At 40.1% G+C, this 19,498-nt stretch overlaps 1 protein-coding gene across 1 annotated transcript; it reads left to right on the top strand.

The window, feature by feature from the left end:
* The first annotated feature begins 12,366 nt into the window (after positions 1 to 12,366).
* On the top strand, positions 12,367 to 19,367 carry pofut1 (protein O-fucosyltransferase 1). Its single transcript, XM_086212695.1, has 7 exons — positions 12,367 to 12,534; positions 13,467 to 13,588; positions 15,167 to 15,349; positions 15,621 to 15,733; positions 16,228 to 16,420; positions 17,715 to 17,957; positions 18,253 to 19,367. Exons 1-7 carry the CDS (start codon positions 12,399 to 12,401, stop codon positions 18,439 to 18,441), a joined length of 1,179 nt encoding a protein of 392 aa, XP_086068821.1. The 5' UTR covers positions 12,367 to 12,398; the 3' UTR covers positions 18,442 to 19,367.
* Positions 19,368 to 19,498: the final 131 nt, after the last annotated feature.

Genomic DNA, 19,498 nt, shown 5'->3' with positions numbered 1-19,498 from the left:
AATCATACAACGCATGCATGAGGTTGAAGTTCAGTTTGTTGTCTTTTTTGTGGCCAATCCTTCATTAGAATTCAGTACATGTAAATTCTGAAGGTTACGACCTTGTCAACTACATGTGATGAATTCAAGTGAACTTTTTCGACGTTTTGCATCCAGGTTTTCGAATGATATTTTAACTATGGAAATGTACAACCGAATGTAACCTTCAGTGGGAGGTCTGACTGCTTTGTTACAGTGAAAAAAGCCAAACATCAGGAACAGCTATAATGCAGAGACGATATCCAAACACACGGTTGAAGATGGATGAGGGGAGGCTTATTCCACAGGAAAGACTGCTGTCATTTTGCAACTGTTTGTTTATTTGTTCTGCAGAGTCACCACAGGGCTGTTATTTACCATGCTGGAGTGATTTTTAACTATCGTAGGAAACGCCAAACAGGTCCTCTTTCCAGAATGCCTTGCAGGAACATTCACCCCAGCCAGCCCGTCAGCATGAGTAGCCACTGTAAGGCTTCTGATGACAGGATGGAAGAAAGCAATGGGCTCCCTTGAATGAAGCCTTCATTGAGAGAAAAAATCTGGTGTCATTGCGACTCACCGCTTCCCTGAAAACAGGCGCGGCGCCACATTAGAGCTACTTGATGCCATACGCTAATCTGTATGTCACCGTAAAATCCCCTCAAGGGTTTTATTTTATAAACCAGCCAATAATGTGTTGCAATGTTCCACCTTTGTACCAGTAAGAGGACGCCATCTGTAAGCGAAAATGGAAAGAGGTCTTAGGGAATTACCTTCAGATGGACAAGATGTAATCATTTGTAATTAGAATTTAACACCAGATACGTTTCTGCTGTCCAAAGATGAAAGTAACATCTTTGAAGGCGACGATGGGGTCTTTGTTGGAAAAGGCAACAAAACAACAACAAAAAACAAAAAAACTACAAGTGTGTGTAAAAACTTGTTTGGTAAATTGTGGGAGTTGTTGTTGTTTTTTTTTTTAGTTTTGCACATTCCATCAACTTTCTCTAATGTGACACCTCAACATGTGATCGGATTGAAACCCAACCAGAGAGAGGACATAGCCACAACTTGTTGGAGCACCAGCCTGGTTCGTAGCCTCTAACTAGCCAATTAGCTACACTGTTAGCACAAATCCTCTAACTCTGGAGCCATGAATGTCTCTTAACAGTGGTTAAAAGTATTTTTACTTAAGCACTACTTAAGTTTCAAGGTATTTGTAATTTACTTGTCTATTTTAAGAGACTTTGTATGCTTAACTGACTATGGTTACCGGACTAAACCTGACTAAGATTATGCTGATGAAGATAACCTTACTTCCTGCTACGAGCGGACAAAATCAGTGCACCACGGCTGTTACACCTATGACTTTAACACGACCTTTAGAAGTTTAGAAGAAGTTTAACGACTGAACTCTCGCGGGAGATGGAAAACGCAAACATCTTAAGAACTTTTGATATTGAAGTAAACTCAATATCAAACATATCTACTTTTATTTTAGTCGGATTTTAGCTGGAGACGTTTACTGGAATACTATTCTCTTCTTTAATTCAAGAACTGGAACTGTGTACTTCTTCCACCCCTGGCTCTTAACACCCTTTACATTGATCAGGCCACCTCTGCCTTTGGATTGAGAGAACTGAAAATCTTAGCGCCAGCCACACCCTTAACTAGTCCACAGCTCTTCTTCATCAGCTTGTTCTTCACACACAATCAAGCTTCCACGCAAATAGACTTATCAAAAACTGGCGAAGGCTTTTCAGCCAACGCACACAAACCATCTGAAATCAGCATCAGTGCACAAAATAGTAATTAGCATGTGGGACAATTTGTTCACATCTGGAGGGTATTTCCTCACCACCAGAAGCTTCTTTTTGAGTCGAGTGTGGTGGAAATGACTCTGTGTGTGTGTGTGTGTGTGTGTGTGTGTGTGTGTGTGTGTGTGTGCGTGCGCGTGTGTCCTTGTGGGTGTGGGTGTGCATGCGTGCGTGCGTGCCTGTGTGTGTGAGATGTGTTTTGTTTAAAACAGATGGGTGGTTTACATTAACAGAGACGGGTGATAAACAGCTCGAAAACTCAAAGAGAGTCACACAGAGTCACTGATGCCTGGATATACAAGGTAGTTTTTTTATAATAATGTCATCACCTTCTTAAAAGAATTTCCAAAGTCATTTTTTGACAGTTTTTTTTTTTTTTGCCTGTTTCGTCTCCAGTTTTTTCCGTGTTTAACTTGAAAACATTACTCAGGCAATCATTTTAAGAAGGCGACAATGTATAACAGTTATGTTAATCTGTTGAATTCCAAACCTGAGGAAGTTTAAGAATAATAGTTTTAGTTCAGGGTTTTGGGTAAAAAAAAAGAAAAAGAAATAGATTATCTGCCAAGGAGATGATGTTCTCTGTGCTGTCTGTCAGCATAATGATGCAAACTTGGAGGAGGGTTGTAGCATGAGAAAAGGAAGAACCCATTAAAACTGCGGACAGATCAAATTATCACAGCAGAATTTTTTTTCCCCATCAGGTGCGGTTGAGTTCCCCCCGGCACGCACCCTCGGATTTCCCCCTAGTTGTTGCTAATATTTGGGCACATGAGACACTGACAGTCATGTACAAAGTCTAACTGAGTGCACGTCTCACAATTAAAATCAAGAAATGTTCAAAAACGTGGAATACAGTAGTGCAGCTGACGACGTAAGCCTGTGTATTTTTGCACAGCCCAGTCATAGAGATGGGAAGGTCTATCTCAGCTGGACGAACCTTCCTGTGATGAGCAGGAGTATCGCATCGCTGACAGCAAGCATCAGAGGTCTGCAGCAGGTTGATAAGCTACATGGGTGGAACTCGGGGTGTCGTGTCCAGCTACACATCCACGTCATGGAGCCATGACGATCCTGACAGATTGGAAAACCGGGCAAAAATAAGTTTCCTTTTTTTCACGCATATCATCAAAACACACGAATGCAAAAAGTTCCCGCTGGGTTTGAAGGACTGAAATGAGAGCAGCATCAGCAAAAAAGATTAGAGAGGCCGTGTAAGGCTCATATAGGGTACTGTTGGTGTCTTGTACATGCTGCTTAAATGTCTTAATGTTAAAAAGCAGTTATCATACTATCTGTTATGATGTTCCTCAATAACTGGGCAGTGGCCCATGGATGGCCCATGAGCAGCCTCTAATGGGCTACAAAATATTTTCAAACTGAAGCTCACTTTTTTTGCAAGGGAGTTTTTTTACTATTAATGTTTCAGATTAGAATAAATTGTCGAGGAGAATTTTAATCAAAGAATATCATGGAAATGAAATATGTTTAATAATTACATTTAATTTTATGTTAAAAAAAGAATAGATGATTAATTATCAGTTTGAGACACTCAGCTGGCAAGGTAAGAGAAATATTCGGCTGGAGTGTGGCAACTTCTGGGAATGCTCCCATTTCACACTTGAAATAGACCAGTAAGAACTGGAGAGCCTTGAATTAGAAAAGGTTGAAGACCACGGGTTTTTTACCCCTGTCTTTACTCGTGTCTTTTTAAACCCCGCCTCCTGAAAGCCTGTTCTGCTCCGATTGGTCAACTTGCACTTGTCTGACTAAGCAGTGTTTACAGCTCTGCCAGCAGTACTTCTACAGTGAATATCAGCTCAAATCCACCACTGTCACTAAACAGGTATCTGATCCTCATCAGTGGCCTCACTACTCTGGGAGCCATATTAACAACATGCAACCTGCTAGTGCTCAATTCATCAGGCTAACCCACAGACTACAAAACCAAAATCACCCCACAAAAGAAACAATCAAACTGAAACAGTTTTACAAGAAACCAAAAATCAAATATCAATGCGTACATTTCTTACATGTTTACAGTGTTAGCAAAAGTGTGAAACGTCAGTGGACGGTGTTTTCATGTGAATGAATAACAAGCTTTTATCCACAACATGTGAAGCTTACATGCGCAGTGCCCTCAGGATGCATACTGTGAATAGACCAGCTGGCAACTTCCAATTAGCCCTCCTCTACCTTTAATGTGGATGTATGATTTCAATATGTGGCTCTTCGAGACGTTCCAGATGTTACTGGACAAAATGGATCAAATTGTGGCAGCGAAACATATTATTTCATGGGGGGTTGTAAGACACCCAGAACAATTTTTCCACCATTTTACAGTGAAACAGTCACAAAAGACTAGGCTACATTGGAGCCTCTGATGTAATGCCCTTTTCTGTAGCTTCAAGTTAAGCATATGACCATCCTTCACAGATGAGAAGTAATGAAGTACAAACATTATGTGACTTAAGTAAAATTTTCATGTGTACTCTATGACTATTTGTTTTTCTGACAGTGTTGAAATTTTATACTCAATACATTGTAATACAAATACCTTTATCTTCTACTTCTCACAGTTGAAAAACAGGGACTTTACTTTTGAGTTTACCAAAATGATATAAAAGATGTGAATACAGAGACGAGGCGGAGTTTTGTTTAAGGGGGCGTACAGCTTGTTCTCCCTCTAACTTAGGAGGCAATAATACATGTAGATGTCAATCACCACTTGCCAAACCTATAAAGAAGACATCTGGTAAATGTAAGAAAGCTTGACGAAGACATTTGACATTTTCACTCATTCAAAAAAGAACAGAGCTGAGTTAGGGACGCTGAAACCTGAGTTACTTCAACAATAAATGGAATCAGTACTTCTACTTTGAACAAATTCTCTTTTTTTACAAGAATAACTGTACTTTGAGTAATGAATATGTATATTTTTGCCACCTCTTCCTTTTTTTTTTTATATAAAAGGTCATTTAAAAAACTACAGAAAGTGAGTCCTGTGCATCCTTGGGAGGAAAATAAACAAGTCACGGAAATAAAGGCTGGACTACAAGCTTTCAGACAGTCCAGGAGCATGCGGGACCGAATGTTGACTTTGCAGACATCTTAATGCATCAGAAATGTAAACAGCACTTTATAAGGAAAGGGGAACCCCCCCCCCCCCCCCAAAAGCGTAACAACCTCTAAATGGGTTTACTTTATTTATGCTTGCTGAAGGTACTTTGTTAAAAAATAACTGCCTTTGATTTTCCTTTAGATAGTAGTATAAGACATTGATTTATTTGAAAATGACGCTAATAACTGGAGTGCTAAGTAATCATTAACTATGCAAATTAAAAATTATCTATACTCTTTATTTACCTTATTAAAATGTAGTAAACGTGTTACCCTTAAAGGAACATTCACTCATTGTCCATCATTTTAGAGCCTTACTGAATGCTTGCAGTGGGACAGCTAAATACAGTTTTCTCTAAAACAGTATTTGTATGTATCGATAGAAGTAGGGTTGAGCTGAACATTAACTGTAAAAAACTGTAACAAATTATGAGTGTGGTTATTTTAGAGTCGAATACCCAGAATGAGGGGCGGCATGGCTCAGAAGTAGAGTGGCCATCTAGGAACCGAAGGGTCACTGGTTTCGATCCTCACTTCCCCCGGTGACCATGTCAAAGTATTCTTGAGCAAGATACTGAACCCCTAATTGCTCCTGATGGCCCTGCGACAGACAGGCTACCTGTCCAGGGTGAACCCCGCCTCTCGTCCAGTGACAGCTGGAACAGGCTCCAGCCCTGTGACCCTTCACGGATGAGCAGTAAAGAAAATGGATGGATGGATACCCAGAACTACTTTCCAGAATGGGCACCAATGCCTCATTAACTTCAGTGAGAGAGGTTATAAATTGAAGACAGGCAGACACTTCTGCTTCTGATCACTGCAACTTTTTAAGAGATGATGAGAAGATCTTTCTCCCAGACAGATCAAGATAGATCCTGATCTATTTGAACTGGAATATACTCAGAGACTGGACAGGGAGAGGGTAGCCAAAGTAGTTCCAGTTATGTATTTTATATAATTACATCTAATAACATTCTACAAAAAAACATTTTGGATAAAAGTGTATTTGATACTTTTGAGACTAGTTTTCATTGCAGCTAAGCTAACAAGCAGTCTACCTTGTAGTGGGGGTCAGGAATTCTGTAATGCGCACAGTGAGGAATGAACGGTATCTACCAGCTTGTGTGGCTCTAAAAATGATGGCCAATAAACATGTTTCCAAAAAAATTGGCATAAAGCTTCCCCCAGTTTTTCCATCCATTTTTGCCGTCACTTGTAAAATGAACACAAACGCCACAAGTAAATGATTACTTGACACGTCAGTTAACTGTTATTTCAGCATTAACTAACCATTATTAATGTTCCCTTATGGAAAAGTATTACTGTAAGTACCATGCGCGAGATCTCTCTGCATGCTAAACCTCAGAGGCTACAACAAGCAGGCTGTACAGTCACAGCCTGAACTGAGCGCAACGTTGTCAGTAACAACCCAGAAAGGTCAACAGGAGGTGGGTTGTTTGAGGTTGACTACCTTATTTCACTCCTCTGAAAAGCCACAGGCAGAGCGCTGCCACAGCCTGCCTGTTATTGTGCATTAGAAATGAGTAAGAGTGAGACAGAGGTTATAGGAAAGAAAGAAAGGAAGAAACAGGAGTGGCATACATTCATAAATATAATCATCTGCAAACGTCAGCTTCTTCCTCTTGAGCACGTGTGAGGAACTTATGGCAATAAAATGGGAAATGAGATTGTTTTGCAGGAGAGTGTGCCAGAGATGTTAACTTTTCGTAGAGTTTCATACAATGTATCATCATACCTTCTGTTGATGCATTTGATTCTTAACTTTAACCCCAGTGAAGTTTTGTTTTATTTTGTGAAATGCACGTTCTAGCCAATAACAACAGAGGAAACATAGTAAAATCTTCACGGTTCCTTGGGTTGATCTGTGTCATGTGTTCACCTGAGGGAAGCCTCGCGCGCGCGCGCGCACACACACGAACGCTCTTTTTCTCATACAACTCGCCTGTGAGTTGTGGTTCTTTGCATTGTTATCATTGCTGTCATCTCAAACAATGAAAAACAGTGTGTGTTCAAGGGATGGGGGGAGGAGCAGACACAGCCAACGACACAGGAAAAGAGGGAAAGAACAGCCAGCTGTCGAGCATCAGAGAAAAGAAAAACGAGAGTGATTGAATACAAAGAGAGAATACGTTAGACTGGCTTGGCTGAACCGGAGGATGTAGAGGGATTAAGTAGCCTTCAAAGCAAAGGCCCCTAAGTTAGAAAACATCTCCAGTTCTTCATTGTGAGGAGCTGGGTGGGGTGGTCATGGATTTTGATTTGAATACAGAAACATTTCTTATCAAGCGGCTGCTTCGGCAACACATGTTATTAGTTACATGCTAGTAGTTAATTGCGTGCATTACGTTGTCTTTTCAAACAACAAATTGAATACAGATAGCTGTGTCACTCTGCCTCCCCACAGGAGAAAATGACCTTTTTTTAAAGTGACACATTTAAGCAATTATCAGTGGACTTTGGTCAAACAAGGCAAGCTGGCAAAGAATCCCGAGATTTCAATGAAAGAAACAAAGGTTTGGAGACCGCACCCAAGGCCGCATGTTGCCATGCCGACCCTGCTGACTGGCTTTGGGCATGTTGAGCGCACATGTGAACATCTAATGAAGAAGCCATAATGACAGAGCTCTGGGAAACACCGCTCCCCGTTTCATCTTCATCATTGGACGTAGACCGACTCCGTCTGATTTACAGGGAAAAGAAGGAAGTTGTAATCCAATTTGTTTGACTTTGTTCTGCGAACTTCGCATGTTTATGTGTAATACCACTTGTTCATTAGTCAGCAGGAACGATCACAGGAAAAAAAGCAAACAATAAGTCATTTATCACTGTTTGTGTTTTACTTCCAGTGAGTCTGTGAAACAACGATTTCAAGCTCCCCTTCAGTCAAAAAATGTGAGTTTCTTCTCCTTCCTGCCGTTGAACATTTGAGCTTGCGTGTTTGCGTTTGATATTAGAAGGCTGTTCACGATCAGCAATCAAAGTGCCAGTGTGCTCATTGAACGTGTGATATTAAAGTACCCGTGAAATTACATACGCATGTTCCCACTTTTAATTCTGTCTCCTTGCATTCGACACTTGATAAATGGCAAATATATATCTAAGATAACATCAGGGTATTTTTATTTAATCAAAATGTCTGTGTTTTCTCTTCCAGTCAAAATAATTCAAACCTTTTCCGTTCAGGGGCACGTACTTGTCTTAAGTGCAGTAAAAAAAGGCTTTATCAGATTGTTATCACCCTTTCCTCACTGCACCACTGTCTCACAATACTTTTTCCTCATAGATTTGAACTTTGAATTGGCTAGTCGTTATTTTAGCGTCACACAAGCGAAATGACTCTTCACTATCGCAGTTTGATCCTCCTCTGAAAGAGATGCATGATTCAGTGATTTCTCCAAATTTGTTTGCTGAATGCTAAGCAAAAGAACTTGGTTCAGCTGGTGTAAGTCTAGTCAATCAATATCCGCAGCAAGTCTCTTCCTAGCTTCATTACTTTAACACCAATACTGCTCTACATGGAAGTAAACTGCGTTTATTTCTTGGAGTCCTTTAATGAGCTAAACTCATAATGTGACAGCATCCTAATCCAGTATTCAACAACATCAAATGAGAAGTGGAGTCTTAAAGTCTCACAGGCACAAAAAAAGAGAATTAACTAAAAGTGAAGTAGGATATATCTTGTAACTTCAGAAATAAAAACAATTACCTTTTCAAATGGTAGATCATATTTTGCCAAACACGTCAGACGCGGGTTATATTATGTTAGAGTTTTGCTTATTTTTTTGTATGTCTGATTACCTGTTTGTATTCTTCACACCGTTCAATCAGCAGCTTCTCTGCTGCCCGTGAGAAGAACACCGCCCCCACTTTCCCATCGTTTTTTTTTTCATTGTGACGTCTTACACTCTTCTACTCATCATCGGCTTCCTCTCCACCTGGAATGCATGCTCAGTGCAAGGCTAAGTGAGCCGGTCTTGAGTCGGTCTTGATTAAATGAGGTTAGACTGAGTTAGTGGAACAATCTGAGGTTTAATTGGGTGATGCAACCAATGAAAGAACTGGGAGGCAGGATTTCATCAGAATGTGCAAGCTGAATTCCAACATGGTCACCCTCATGCTGCAGACTGTAGAATCAAAACTGTTTTCATTTGTTTTGTCTCTAATCAGAGTTTTTGTGAATGGCTGAGCATATGACATAAGAGAGTAGATGTGAATTTTACTGGAAAATGTGTTTGAGAGATTCTGGCTTCAATGAGAAATCACACGGAGAGAGGAAAAAAAACGCGTTTGAATTCAAGACCTAGTTGATTGATAAACAAATGAAATTTTAGCATTAACTCCAAAACCATATTTGGAAGGAAAATTCAAATTATCTATCGTGATTCACTGTTGAGGGACTTAGTCCAAAATTTCAAGTAAATTTAAGTGGCACATTCGTCAGTGGCGTCGACTCACTGAGAAGAATGAGTGCATGTACGAAGCGTTCAGTGCTTTAGTTGGTTAAAGACTACATTAATTTAATTTCCGTTGACAGGAAAACTAGTGGTGTGGTGAGGTGAAGGGTTGTTTTTGTCTGTCCAACTGCAGAAAATAAATGTTAGAAAACCAGGTCAGGAAAAAAAAAAAAAAAAAGGTTCTCACATCCTCATTTTACAACAGTTGTGTCAAGTCTTTAACAGTTCATGTCTCAGTTTGGACTGAAAGTTTTCACACTATCACAGTCACACCATAACTCGCGCGGTGCTTATTGGGCTGTGAAGATTATCCGCAGGAGTATATAGTGTCTATAGTAGCCATGCATAGTATACCACGGTGATCTATTACGGGACAATAATCATATTCTAGTCATTTGAAGAAGAGCCAATCCTTGACAACCTTTTTTTTTTTTTTTCTTTTTTTTGCAACCATTATCATTCAGTGATTAGTGATATCCAAAACAAACAAAAAAGAACAATTTCTGCTAGGGTTTGAACAGAGGTTGTTCCTGTTGGAAAGTCTGTTTTGTCTGTGCTGTCCGTCACACAGATTTAAAGGTGTGTGTGCGTGTGTGTGTGTGTGTGTGTGTGTGTGTGTGTGTGTGTGTGTGTGTGTGTGTGTGTGTTTTGTGGGGTTGTTTGTTCATGTTGGATGTCCAAATTGAGGAGATTTTCTATCACAAAGTACTGCACCACCAGATTTCTACAGGAGCCTAGAATGGACAAGCCAAACACTTTGTATGTTCACGTTTTCAAGTAGGCAGAGGAAAAAAGGCATTGAAAAGCATTTGAATCGGCTTCATAAGACTGCTCTTGTGGTTGTAAAACGTATAAATCTGCGGCAAGTACATCTGTCAAAACACTAGACAATATGCGGTATTGGTGCTGTGAAACTAAATTCAAAAGCCATTAGAACAATGAAACATCCACGCTACAAGTGGAAATGGGAGATTACAGCTATAATAAGATTAACATGTCAGTGTAAATTGATGTCATGATGATCATCAAACACAAGTGACACTTAAAATCCTGCTGGGAAAAGAAGAGGAGGTTAAAAAAAAAAGGTTTGGCAGGGAAAAAAAGAGCAGAAAGCAAAATAATTACAAAAAAGTGATGTAAACATGAGCCCAGAGATATACAGTATATAATAGCTTCAAAGAACTCAAAAATTACAATCAAATCAATGATGGGTTAGTGGTATACTATACGACAGAGAAACGCTCAAAACATTTCTTTATTATTTGAGGGTGTGAGATCTTTGAATGTGATGTTGTGTTCTGATTCCAGCTTATTATTAAGCTGCATGACGCACAACAATTCCAAAAGCATGTTTTAAGAGAGCTACAGTAAACAGTATGTGGAATTTACCAGCACATATAGAGGAATCACAGGAAATGAGCACGCTGACAAATATGCAAAAGGGGGCCACAAAAATGAATCACAATGACGTCATACTACCTTTAGTATAAAGAGAAGTTAAGACTAAAGTGAAGTTGAAGGAAAGGTGGCCAAAGCTGTGGTAAGAGGAGAGAACAGGAAGGTATGACCAGAGGCAAAGAGAGAACCCAAAGACAACAGCGATACCCAGCTGACATTTTAAATAGTAAACTATACATTATTTAAGATGGCGACATGGTGGTGCAGTGGTCAGCACTGTCAACTCACAGCAAGAAGGTTCGAGGTTCGAGTCCCGGCTCCAGCACGGGATCTTTCTGTGTAGAGTCTCCATGTTCTCCCTGTTCCTGTGTGGGTTCTCTCTGGTACTCCAGCTTCCTCCCACAGTCCAAAGACATCAAGAGGGGACGAGGCTGATTGATACTCTAAATTGACTGTAGGTGTGACTGTGAGTGTGAATGGCTGTCTGTCTTTATGTGTTGGTCCTGTGATGGACTGGTGACCTGTCCAGGGTGAACCCCGCCTCTCGCCCGTAGCTGCTAGGATAGGCTCCAGCCCCCCTGCGACCCTTAATAGGAATAAGCGGAAGAAGATGGATGGATGGATTATTTAAGATAGAAAAATATAATACGAGTTTTTTTTTGTCAAGCACAACACAGGCATATTGACAGTTATTTCCATATCAACACAGTGACAGGATTTCAGCTAATCACATAGTTATCTGTATTTTTCCCAAATTTCCTGTCAAAATGGGTTGAAATACAAAGCCCTGGAGGATGGCGGGGCTGGAGCCTATCCCAGCTGACATTGGGTGAGAAGCGGGGTTCACCCCCTGGATGGGTCGGCAGTCCGTTGCAGGGCCATTAGGGGCTCAGTATTTTGCTCAAGGATACTTCAACATAGTCACCGGGGGAAGTGAGGATCGAACCAGTGACCCTTCAGCTGCTAGACAGCCATTCTTCCTCTGAGCCATGCTGCCATCCTGGAGTAACTAAAGAGGGACAAAAATATAGATTTTGAGGCAGCTTTATGTATTTTATACCAATGTTGTATTCATACCTTATATGATACTTAAGGTTTGTTCTCTGATTTCATCCTTGCTTGATTTTTTTAATACTTTGGTAATTATTTTTTATTAACCTATAATAGAAATTTTTTGGGGGTGAGATTAGATATAAACCCTTTGTGATTTTCTAATTCTTGAGTGCAATTAGCACGATATTTAGCATTACAAAGAATGCAAAAAAAATTTGATCGATTTGAATATTTCTGTAAGTAAAACAGTAGTCAAAACGAACACATTTTACTACAGAATTCAAAAAGTATCATAGATTATTTTTCCAGAATTCAAGTGAGGTAGAATGTTTGAATTTATATGATTGTTCGTTTATTTATTCCTTGATTTATTCATTTATTCATTTTGTTTGTTTTTCCCCCTTCCTTGGGTGTTGTCCACTCCACACCAATAGGTGGCGGTACTGCTCCAACCCCCAGTAAATGAAACTCGAAAAGATGAAAAAGATAGCCACTACATGCTGGTATGTGAGCAACAATGGCGGGCCAACAAGCCTTCTCTGCTTTTAAATTGATAGGTTTAGTATCTTCACTTCTGTTCCTCATTTGTGGGTCGTGTGCGGAGGAACTAACGTGGGATGAGAACGGCTACGTGTTGTACTGTCCCTGCATGGGTGAGTAGCTCTTTAGCGTGATATTTACAGTATGATACTTAGCTTAAAACTTTGCTCATTCATACTTTTTGCCTTACGTTATATTTCATAACTGAATCTTTCATAATGCCTGTGTTAGGAGAAGGAGAGGAGGCAGAAGTCAATTTAAAACGTACATGGGTTAAAGTTACCGGGATAAAGTATTTTGTGTCACCTGCTACATCGGAAAATCTATGCAACCGCCGATGTGGACTTGCTTGAGAAAAAGCAGAAAAAAGTATTACTTATCAAACCAGTGACTGGTGTCTTTCTAGTGACAGAGGCCGTAAACGTGTGAAGATTTTCACTCTTGGATCAAAGTGTTACTGTGCCTGGTTATCAAGTGAGATGTAGCAGAGGAGTGTGTAGGCTTTAGACTAGAATGGAGCGAGCAGGTTAGGAATAACTCTTTAATAATATATATGATTCTGTGTGGTACCTTGATTAAGACTAGGCCAGCTAGAAACCACCAGAACCTTAGTATGATATATTGGTAATATGATATGACAGCGCTTGAAGAATGTTAGCATGCTGCTCAGAAGTAATAACGGTTATAGGCTTTAAATACCGAGGGAGATTAAAACCTGCAAATGGCAGGAATGTAACATCATGGATGCCAACTGTTGTCAAACCTCAACAAAAAAAAGAAGAAAATGTATGGACCAGTAGCTTCTCCTCACTTCCACATACTCCATATGACCACTTTCAGCAAGGAGAAACAGTCTATAAACTTATCCACTCCTATCTGAAGTGAGAGTAGTTCCAGCAGCCAGTTGCGGTGATAGCAAACTGGAGGCATTTGTAAATGTGATTTAAATATTGTTTAAGATGATTCCTCTCTGCCACTGAAGTTTCCTGTCGCGGAGGAAGTGTGATGTTTTCTGAAATGTAAAATGCCTCATGTCACCGCCCAGGTCGCTTTGGTAACCAGGCAGCCCACTTTCTGGGATCTTTGGCCTTTGCAAAAATGTTAAACCGAACCCTGGCCGTCCCTCCATGGATCATGTACCGCCATCCTTCATCCGTTAACACTAATGTAAGTATGTCCAGTCTGCTAGTACCACCCTGCTGTCTCTCAATCACAGTTATGATATAAAATAACTTAGCAGCACAATTACCAAGTATATTTTTGGAGTACTTGTACTTTTCTTGAGTATTTCCATTTTTTGCTACTGTACATTTCAGTGGGTAATATTGTACTTATCGCTCTGCTACATTTATCGGACAGCTAAGTTACATTTAAGATGAAGATTTTACACCGTGAAAGATTATAACAAACTTCTGGACGCATTGTTAAAAAAATAAAGCAATAGTGTCCGAACTTTTAAGCCTCTGATACTTTTCAGAAAAGCAACATTTATTCAGGGTCACATTTTAGTTGTCTCTGAGTTATTAACAGTTTCACCCAGGAGAGAATTTTCCCTTTAAAATTCTCTCCTGGTTTCATTTTATTACATTTTCGAACGACTGCGATATGTCACTAAAGCCAAGTGAAGACAACAGCAAAAACATGGAAGAGTCGCGTATTTTAAAGATAGCCAATTCTAGGCTTGGAACAATTTTCGGGTTATAGAATAACTCATACACAAGATAAAGTCTAAAAATAGATTTGCGGAGCGGAGCTTTCTTTTTCTTTGAATCATGTATCAACTCAAACCACTTTAACTCCTCAGCACACCCCTTTTACCCTGCAGACACCGTCACTCTCTCTACCATATCTCCCATGCCAGTTAGCCTACGCGTATAACACCAACATGCAGCCGCAGTCACGTTAGTAGGTTTTTATCTTCACTTCTCCCTCTTTGACCCATCAAAATGTCTACTCTGAGAGGAAAAAAAAGGCAGTTATAAAGGCTGTATGCTGGATTTTGAAAATTCATCTCACAATGTTTCCACTTTTTAAAGATAACAAATTTAAGAAAGCTTCACTCTTTACTCTGTTCTAGCTGTGGGAAATATCCTTTTATAAAGACCAAACCTTTTATTAACACAAAACCTGAGCAAAACTGTGCATCTCTGGAGGTTATATTTAGCGCATGATTTTGATTGTTCTGGCCATCTATTACAACCTCTTAAGTTTATCTACTTCTTTTTTCAAACATTCGCCAGATGTATCTGAATTTAAATATTTCATTTGATCAATTAAGATGAATTAAAACATGTCAATAATTTTTCAATTGATTAAAATCCCTAGTAATTATACATTTGTGATCAAGTGTACATCAACACTGTCAGATGTAGTCCTGGGTTTTGTAAAGACAGTTTTTAAATTAAGTGAAGGAGGCTAATTTTTAAGTTGATAATTGTGCCAGTTAAAACATTTAAAAGTCCTCTGAAATGATTTAGTGTTTGATTAAACTTGTACAAATGGACTCGTACCCAAAAACTTGAATCACAAACGGTAATATTAATTCACAACCCTGGTAGAAATGTAGTCCGAAAGATTCACACTTCAAAATCAAATATCGTGCTCGTATCAAAACAGGAGATTTGTGGAACATCCCAGCCCTGTTCTTCTTCATTTTTTTGACAAAAAAAATGTATTGAATATCACCAGCCTCATCACTAAGACCTGAAATGAAAATGTTGGGCCATTCTTTTCCATTCTATTCAGGTCCATGTTCCTTACAGTGAGTTCTTCCAGCTGAAAGCCTTGACTGCTTACCACCGTGTGGTCAGTTTGGAGGATTTCATGAAAAAGCTGGCTCCCAAACACTGGCCTTTAGGACAGAGGAACGCCTACTGCTTTGAGATGGCTGCACAGTGGAGCGAAGACAAGAAAACCTGCCCCATGAAGGTGAGTGTCAAATGTACCTCTCAAAATTTCTCTGCTTACAGATGTGAATATATCAATTGTTGTAAATGACAGACGCGTAATAGAAGGGTGATGATTGCGTGAGATTCACCCTCCCTCAGCGGTCAGATGGAGAACGACAGTAAATGAGCATGAAATGCTGCCCTCTTGTGGCTGACAGGGACCAGCAATTATGAACAATGAACTCAATGATCTGTCTCCTGATTTGGTTTTACTGCTCCTATGTGGATGGATGGTTCTGTTTTACCTTCAGGATGGGAACCCATTTGGTCCATTCTGGGATTACGCCGGTGTGGACTTTGACAAGTCAGTCTTGTTAAGTGGTATTTCCTTTGGTGCCTACTATCAGAATCAGTGGATGACAAAGTGAGTATCAGTTTGAGTTATTTTTTGACTCTCATCATTGCTACTCTCTCCTTGCTTAGACGTATGTTTGAACATTACTTGGGTAAATTGTAATTTATTCTCCAAAAGTGATCACCAGGTATCAAAATATATTTGTACCTTCTTTTTTTTTTTTGTTTAAGTCAAACTGGTTTGACATTACATCAACCAAAAAAATAGGGTAGTTTGCTTTTCAAGAGGAGAGGGTTTGTTCGCAGCCATTCTCACTATTGTCAAAGGAACTTTCTGGCTTTTAGAAATTCCCAGACTTCAGTAGGTTGGGATCGCAGATGACTGGCTCCACGAGACCACGGAGAATCAGAACACCTTTAGAAATACAAAATTATGTTTTGGGTTAGGAACATGGGCCCTTAATTAAAGTATCCTCCATGCAAAAATAATTGACCATGTTAACTGGGTACCAGCTTGTATTAATTTACTGATAGTTCCTTATTCCTTATGATTCTCCTGTATAGGTTCCCACCCTCTGAGCACCCTGTCCTGGCCATGCCTGGTGCTCCGGCCCAGTTTCCAGTGATAGAAGAGCATGTGGGCCTGCAGCGTTACGTCGTGTGGTCACAGAAGATGGTGGAAGACGGAGAAGAGCAAATCGCTACCCTACTGACCAGACCATATGTTGGCATTCACTTGAGGATTGGCTTCGATTGGGTGAGATGATAAATAGAAGTTGTTGTTTTTTTGTTTTGTTTTTTTGCTCCTGTCCGATGTTCTTTTCTCACACAAATTCCCACAAATAACGTGTTCACATTAGGCCTGGGCGATATGGACTGAAAATAAAATCTCTGATTTTTTTCTCAAAAAATTCAATTCACGATTTTTTTTCTGATTTTTTTTCCTGATTTTTTTTTTTTTTTTTTTAAGAAAATAAGAAGTACAAAGGACAGAGAGAACTCAAAACAAGTTCTGCTTTTATTTGATCAAAAACTTAAGTAACCACTGTATATACAGGTACCAGATCTTTACCGATGTACAAAGCGACCACTTCAGAAGCCGGTGCTTCATATGACAAGATCCGAACCAACAGAGGGCAGCATACTGTCCACTCCCAGAAACAAGGAAATGGTCACTTCCTTTTTAAGAACCAGAAGCTCTAAGTTCACTGTCAACTTTCAATCCTGACCGTATCTATGATCACAACCTTTGAATTGCGACTTAAAGAATAAGATTGCAGATATCAGTGTTTGAAATTAGTCTCCGCCGTAGGGTGACAAGCATGCAGTGGCTTAATGTCCCCTGAAAAATTATTCATCGCTGGTTTGTGTTGATTATGCTTTGACCTCTTCTGGGTTGTAAAGTTAAGGTATAGTTGGCCTACAACTGCCATGACCTAAGATTCCGCAATCCTGGATTGGATTGGATTGGAACTGTATTAGAACACATGCAATGACCAGTTTGGGCAACTTCCCACGAGGATGAAAAGGGGGCTACAAGCTAAGCTAAAGACTACATCTCACTAAATAACCACTCCCACCACCTTCCTTGAAGATGTACAATCTTTCTCAAATGAGATTGGTGAGTTAAAGGGTAACATCACAGTGAGACTTAAGAATGTCTGCATTCTGATTCTGACTGAACATTCCTGATGCTGTGGTCAGGCTCCTCGCTGCATCACACAGACAGGACATCTGATGACATCAAGCAGAGGTGAGGCAGACTTTTAACTGTGTTGTTGTCTTGCGTAGCAGCAAGATGGGACTGGCTTAGGTTTACAGAAAGGGTGTGGAGGTAAGACGTCTCAGAGTACTCAGAGCAGACCTGTTGCTACCTCATGCTGCATTAACTCACAGTCACCTCTCACCATGCCGACTGGTGTTATGAAATGAGTTGGCCTGGGGCTGGCTTGCTTTCAGCGTCACATAATGTACAGGTTTAAAGTTTTCACCTTTACAGTTCGTGGAGATGTAGTCAGCATCCACCCATTGTTTTTGCTCCACCCTTACAGCAACAGGCCTGCAAAATGCTGAAGAATGGTGATACAGGGCCTCTCTTCATGGCCTCTCCTCAGTGTGTTGGCTACAACCGCCAGACTGCCCTTCCTCTCACCATGACAATGTGCCTCCCTGACCTGACCGAGATCCAGAGGGCTGTCAAGCTGTGGGTGGAGAAGATCTCCGCCCGCTCAGTCTACATCGCCACTGACTCTGCATCCCATAGGAAAAGTATTGAAAGTCTCTTCAATGGCAAGGTGATGAGAGGTGTCTTTCTTGCACATGTGGCATTAAATGTAATCTGAACTGACTTGTGACATGTTTGAGTGGTTGTGCGTTGCACATATTGTCAAACAGGTTTTGACTTGACTTGTTCTGTACTCCGGCAGACTGTAATAGTGCCGTAAACATACATTGCATGTTATTTGTCCAAAAAATGTTATAACTGCCATTCTTTGAATTGTCATGATGTGAAAGGCTTTCACTTCCTTACTATGACAATATTGTATTTCCCTCCTGTTTCTTATTTGTATTTTATTCTTGGCTCTCTAGGTACAAGTGGTGAAGCTAAACCCGGACTCCCCCCAGATGGACCTTTATATCTTAGGCCAAGCTGACCACTTCATTGGCAACTGCGTCTCATCCTTTTCTGCCTTTGTAAAAAGACAGCGGGACGTAGACGCCCTCCCATCCTCCTTTTTTGGTATGGACATACTAGGGAAACTGAACGATGAACTGTGAGCGCATGTATTATGTGGTTGCCCTTTGGACACTAAAATGCTGGATGACTGTCATGAGGAGGCGTGAGCATGAGGGAAGCGGGTAACATTTATATGTGACATTTGTTGATAATGTTTTTTTAGATTTGGTTTTTAATCTGTGAGAACGTGGTAAAGCCTTTTAGGGTCATGTCGATATTGTGATATTTGTGAAATGTAATGATATTGGATACCGCTGCTACAAACACCACATTTGTGTCTTTAAAATCCTTTAACATTCAAAAAGAATTTATGGTCTCTAAAGATTGGGCTTAAAAAAAAAATTATTTTGTGTTTTCCTGCCTCTTTTTCTTATACGTTTATTCATTGTTTTCTTTTCCATGTGGAAATCGGTTTCCTGAACTTTTCCATCAGCTGCAGCCATATTCTGTTGCTTCAACAATGTTTTGCAGACATAAAGTATTAGTGGGGTGTCCTCAGTGAACCCTGGAAAAAAACCTGAGATGTCAGCAATCATATGTTATCCCCTCTCACCCTCTTCTTTTCACATTTTTCCTCACTCTTCCTCTCCCATCTCATTTTAGTCAGCTCTTTCCTTTCCTCTTTGACCCCCATTCCAAGAAGAACACAGTAACAGATACTCATGTATGCACTAATTTGCGGGAGGAAAAAGGGGACAGTCTTTCCACCTCTCAATTTACCAGAATCAAAAACTGACTAAATGTAAGGGGAATGTAAGGAGCCATGGAGTGAATATGTTGTAGACAATAATGTTATCCATTGAATATGAAGGATGTTGACTTTGGAGTTGATTTGCACTGGTTGAAGGGATTAAATGTAAGTTGGAGTCATATGCAAGCCTGCTGTCTTCCTCTGCGTGAGAGCAGAATTTTTTTTTACACATTTTCTATGTTTTTTGCCAATAAAGTGATGCTATTTTTCAAAGAACACCAACAGTCTCAGTCCGTTTCCCCTCCCTTACTGGAAGCTTAGCTGTGAGTAAAGTTGAATCAGCTGATACACTTAGCTATGCTGATCAAGCCTGTTGCCAGATTTGGTAGGACACGTTGAATTTATAA

This window comes from Aulostomus chinensis, chromosome 9 (genome assembly GCF_037954235.1).
Source record: "Aulostomus chinensis isolate RoL2024-O1b breed Wild chromosome 9, RoL_Achi_v1.0, whole genome shotgun sequence".
Lineage (NCBI taxonomy): Eukaryota > Metazoa > Chordata > Actinopteri > Syngnathiformes > Aulostomidae > Aulostomus > Aulostomus chinensis.
Note: the sequence above shows the minus strand (reverse complement) of the source record. Positions and strands in the feature narration are given on the sequence as shown.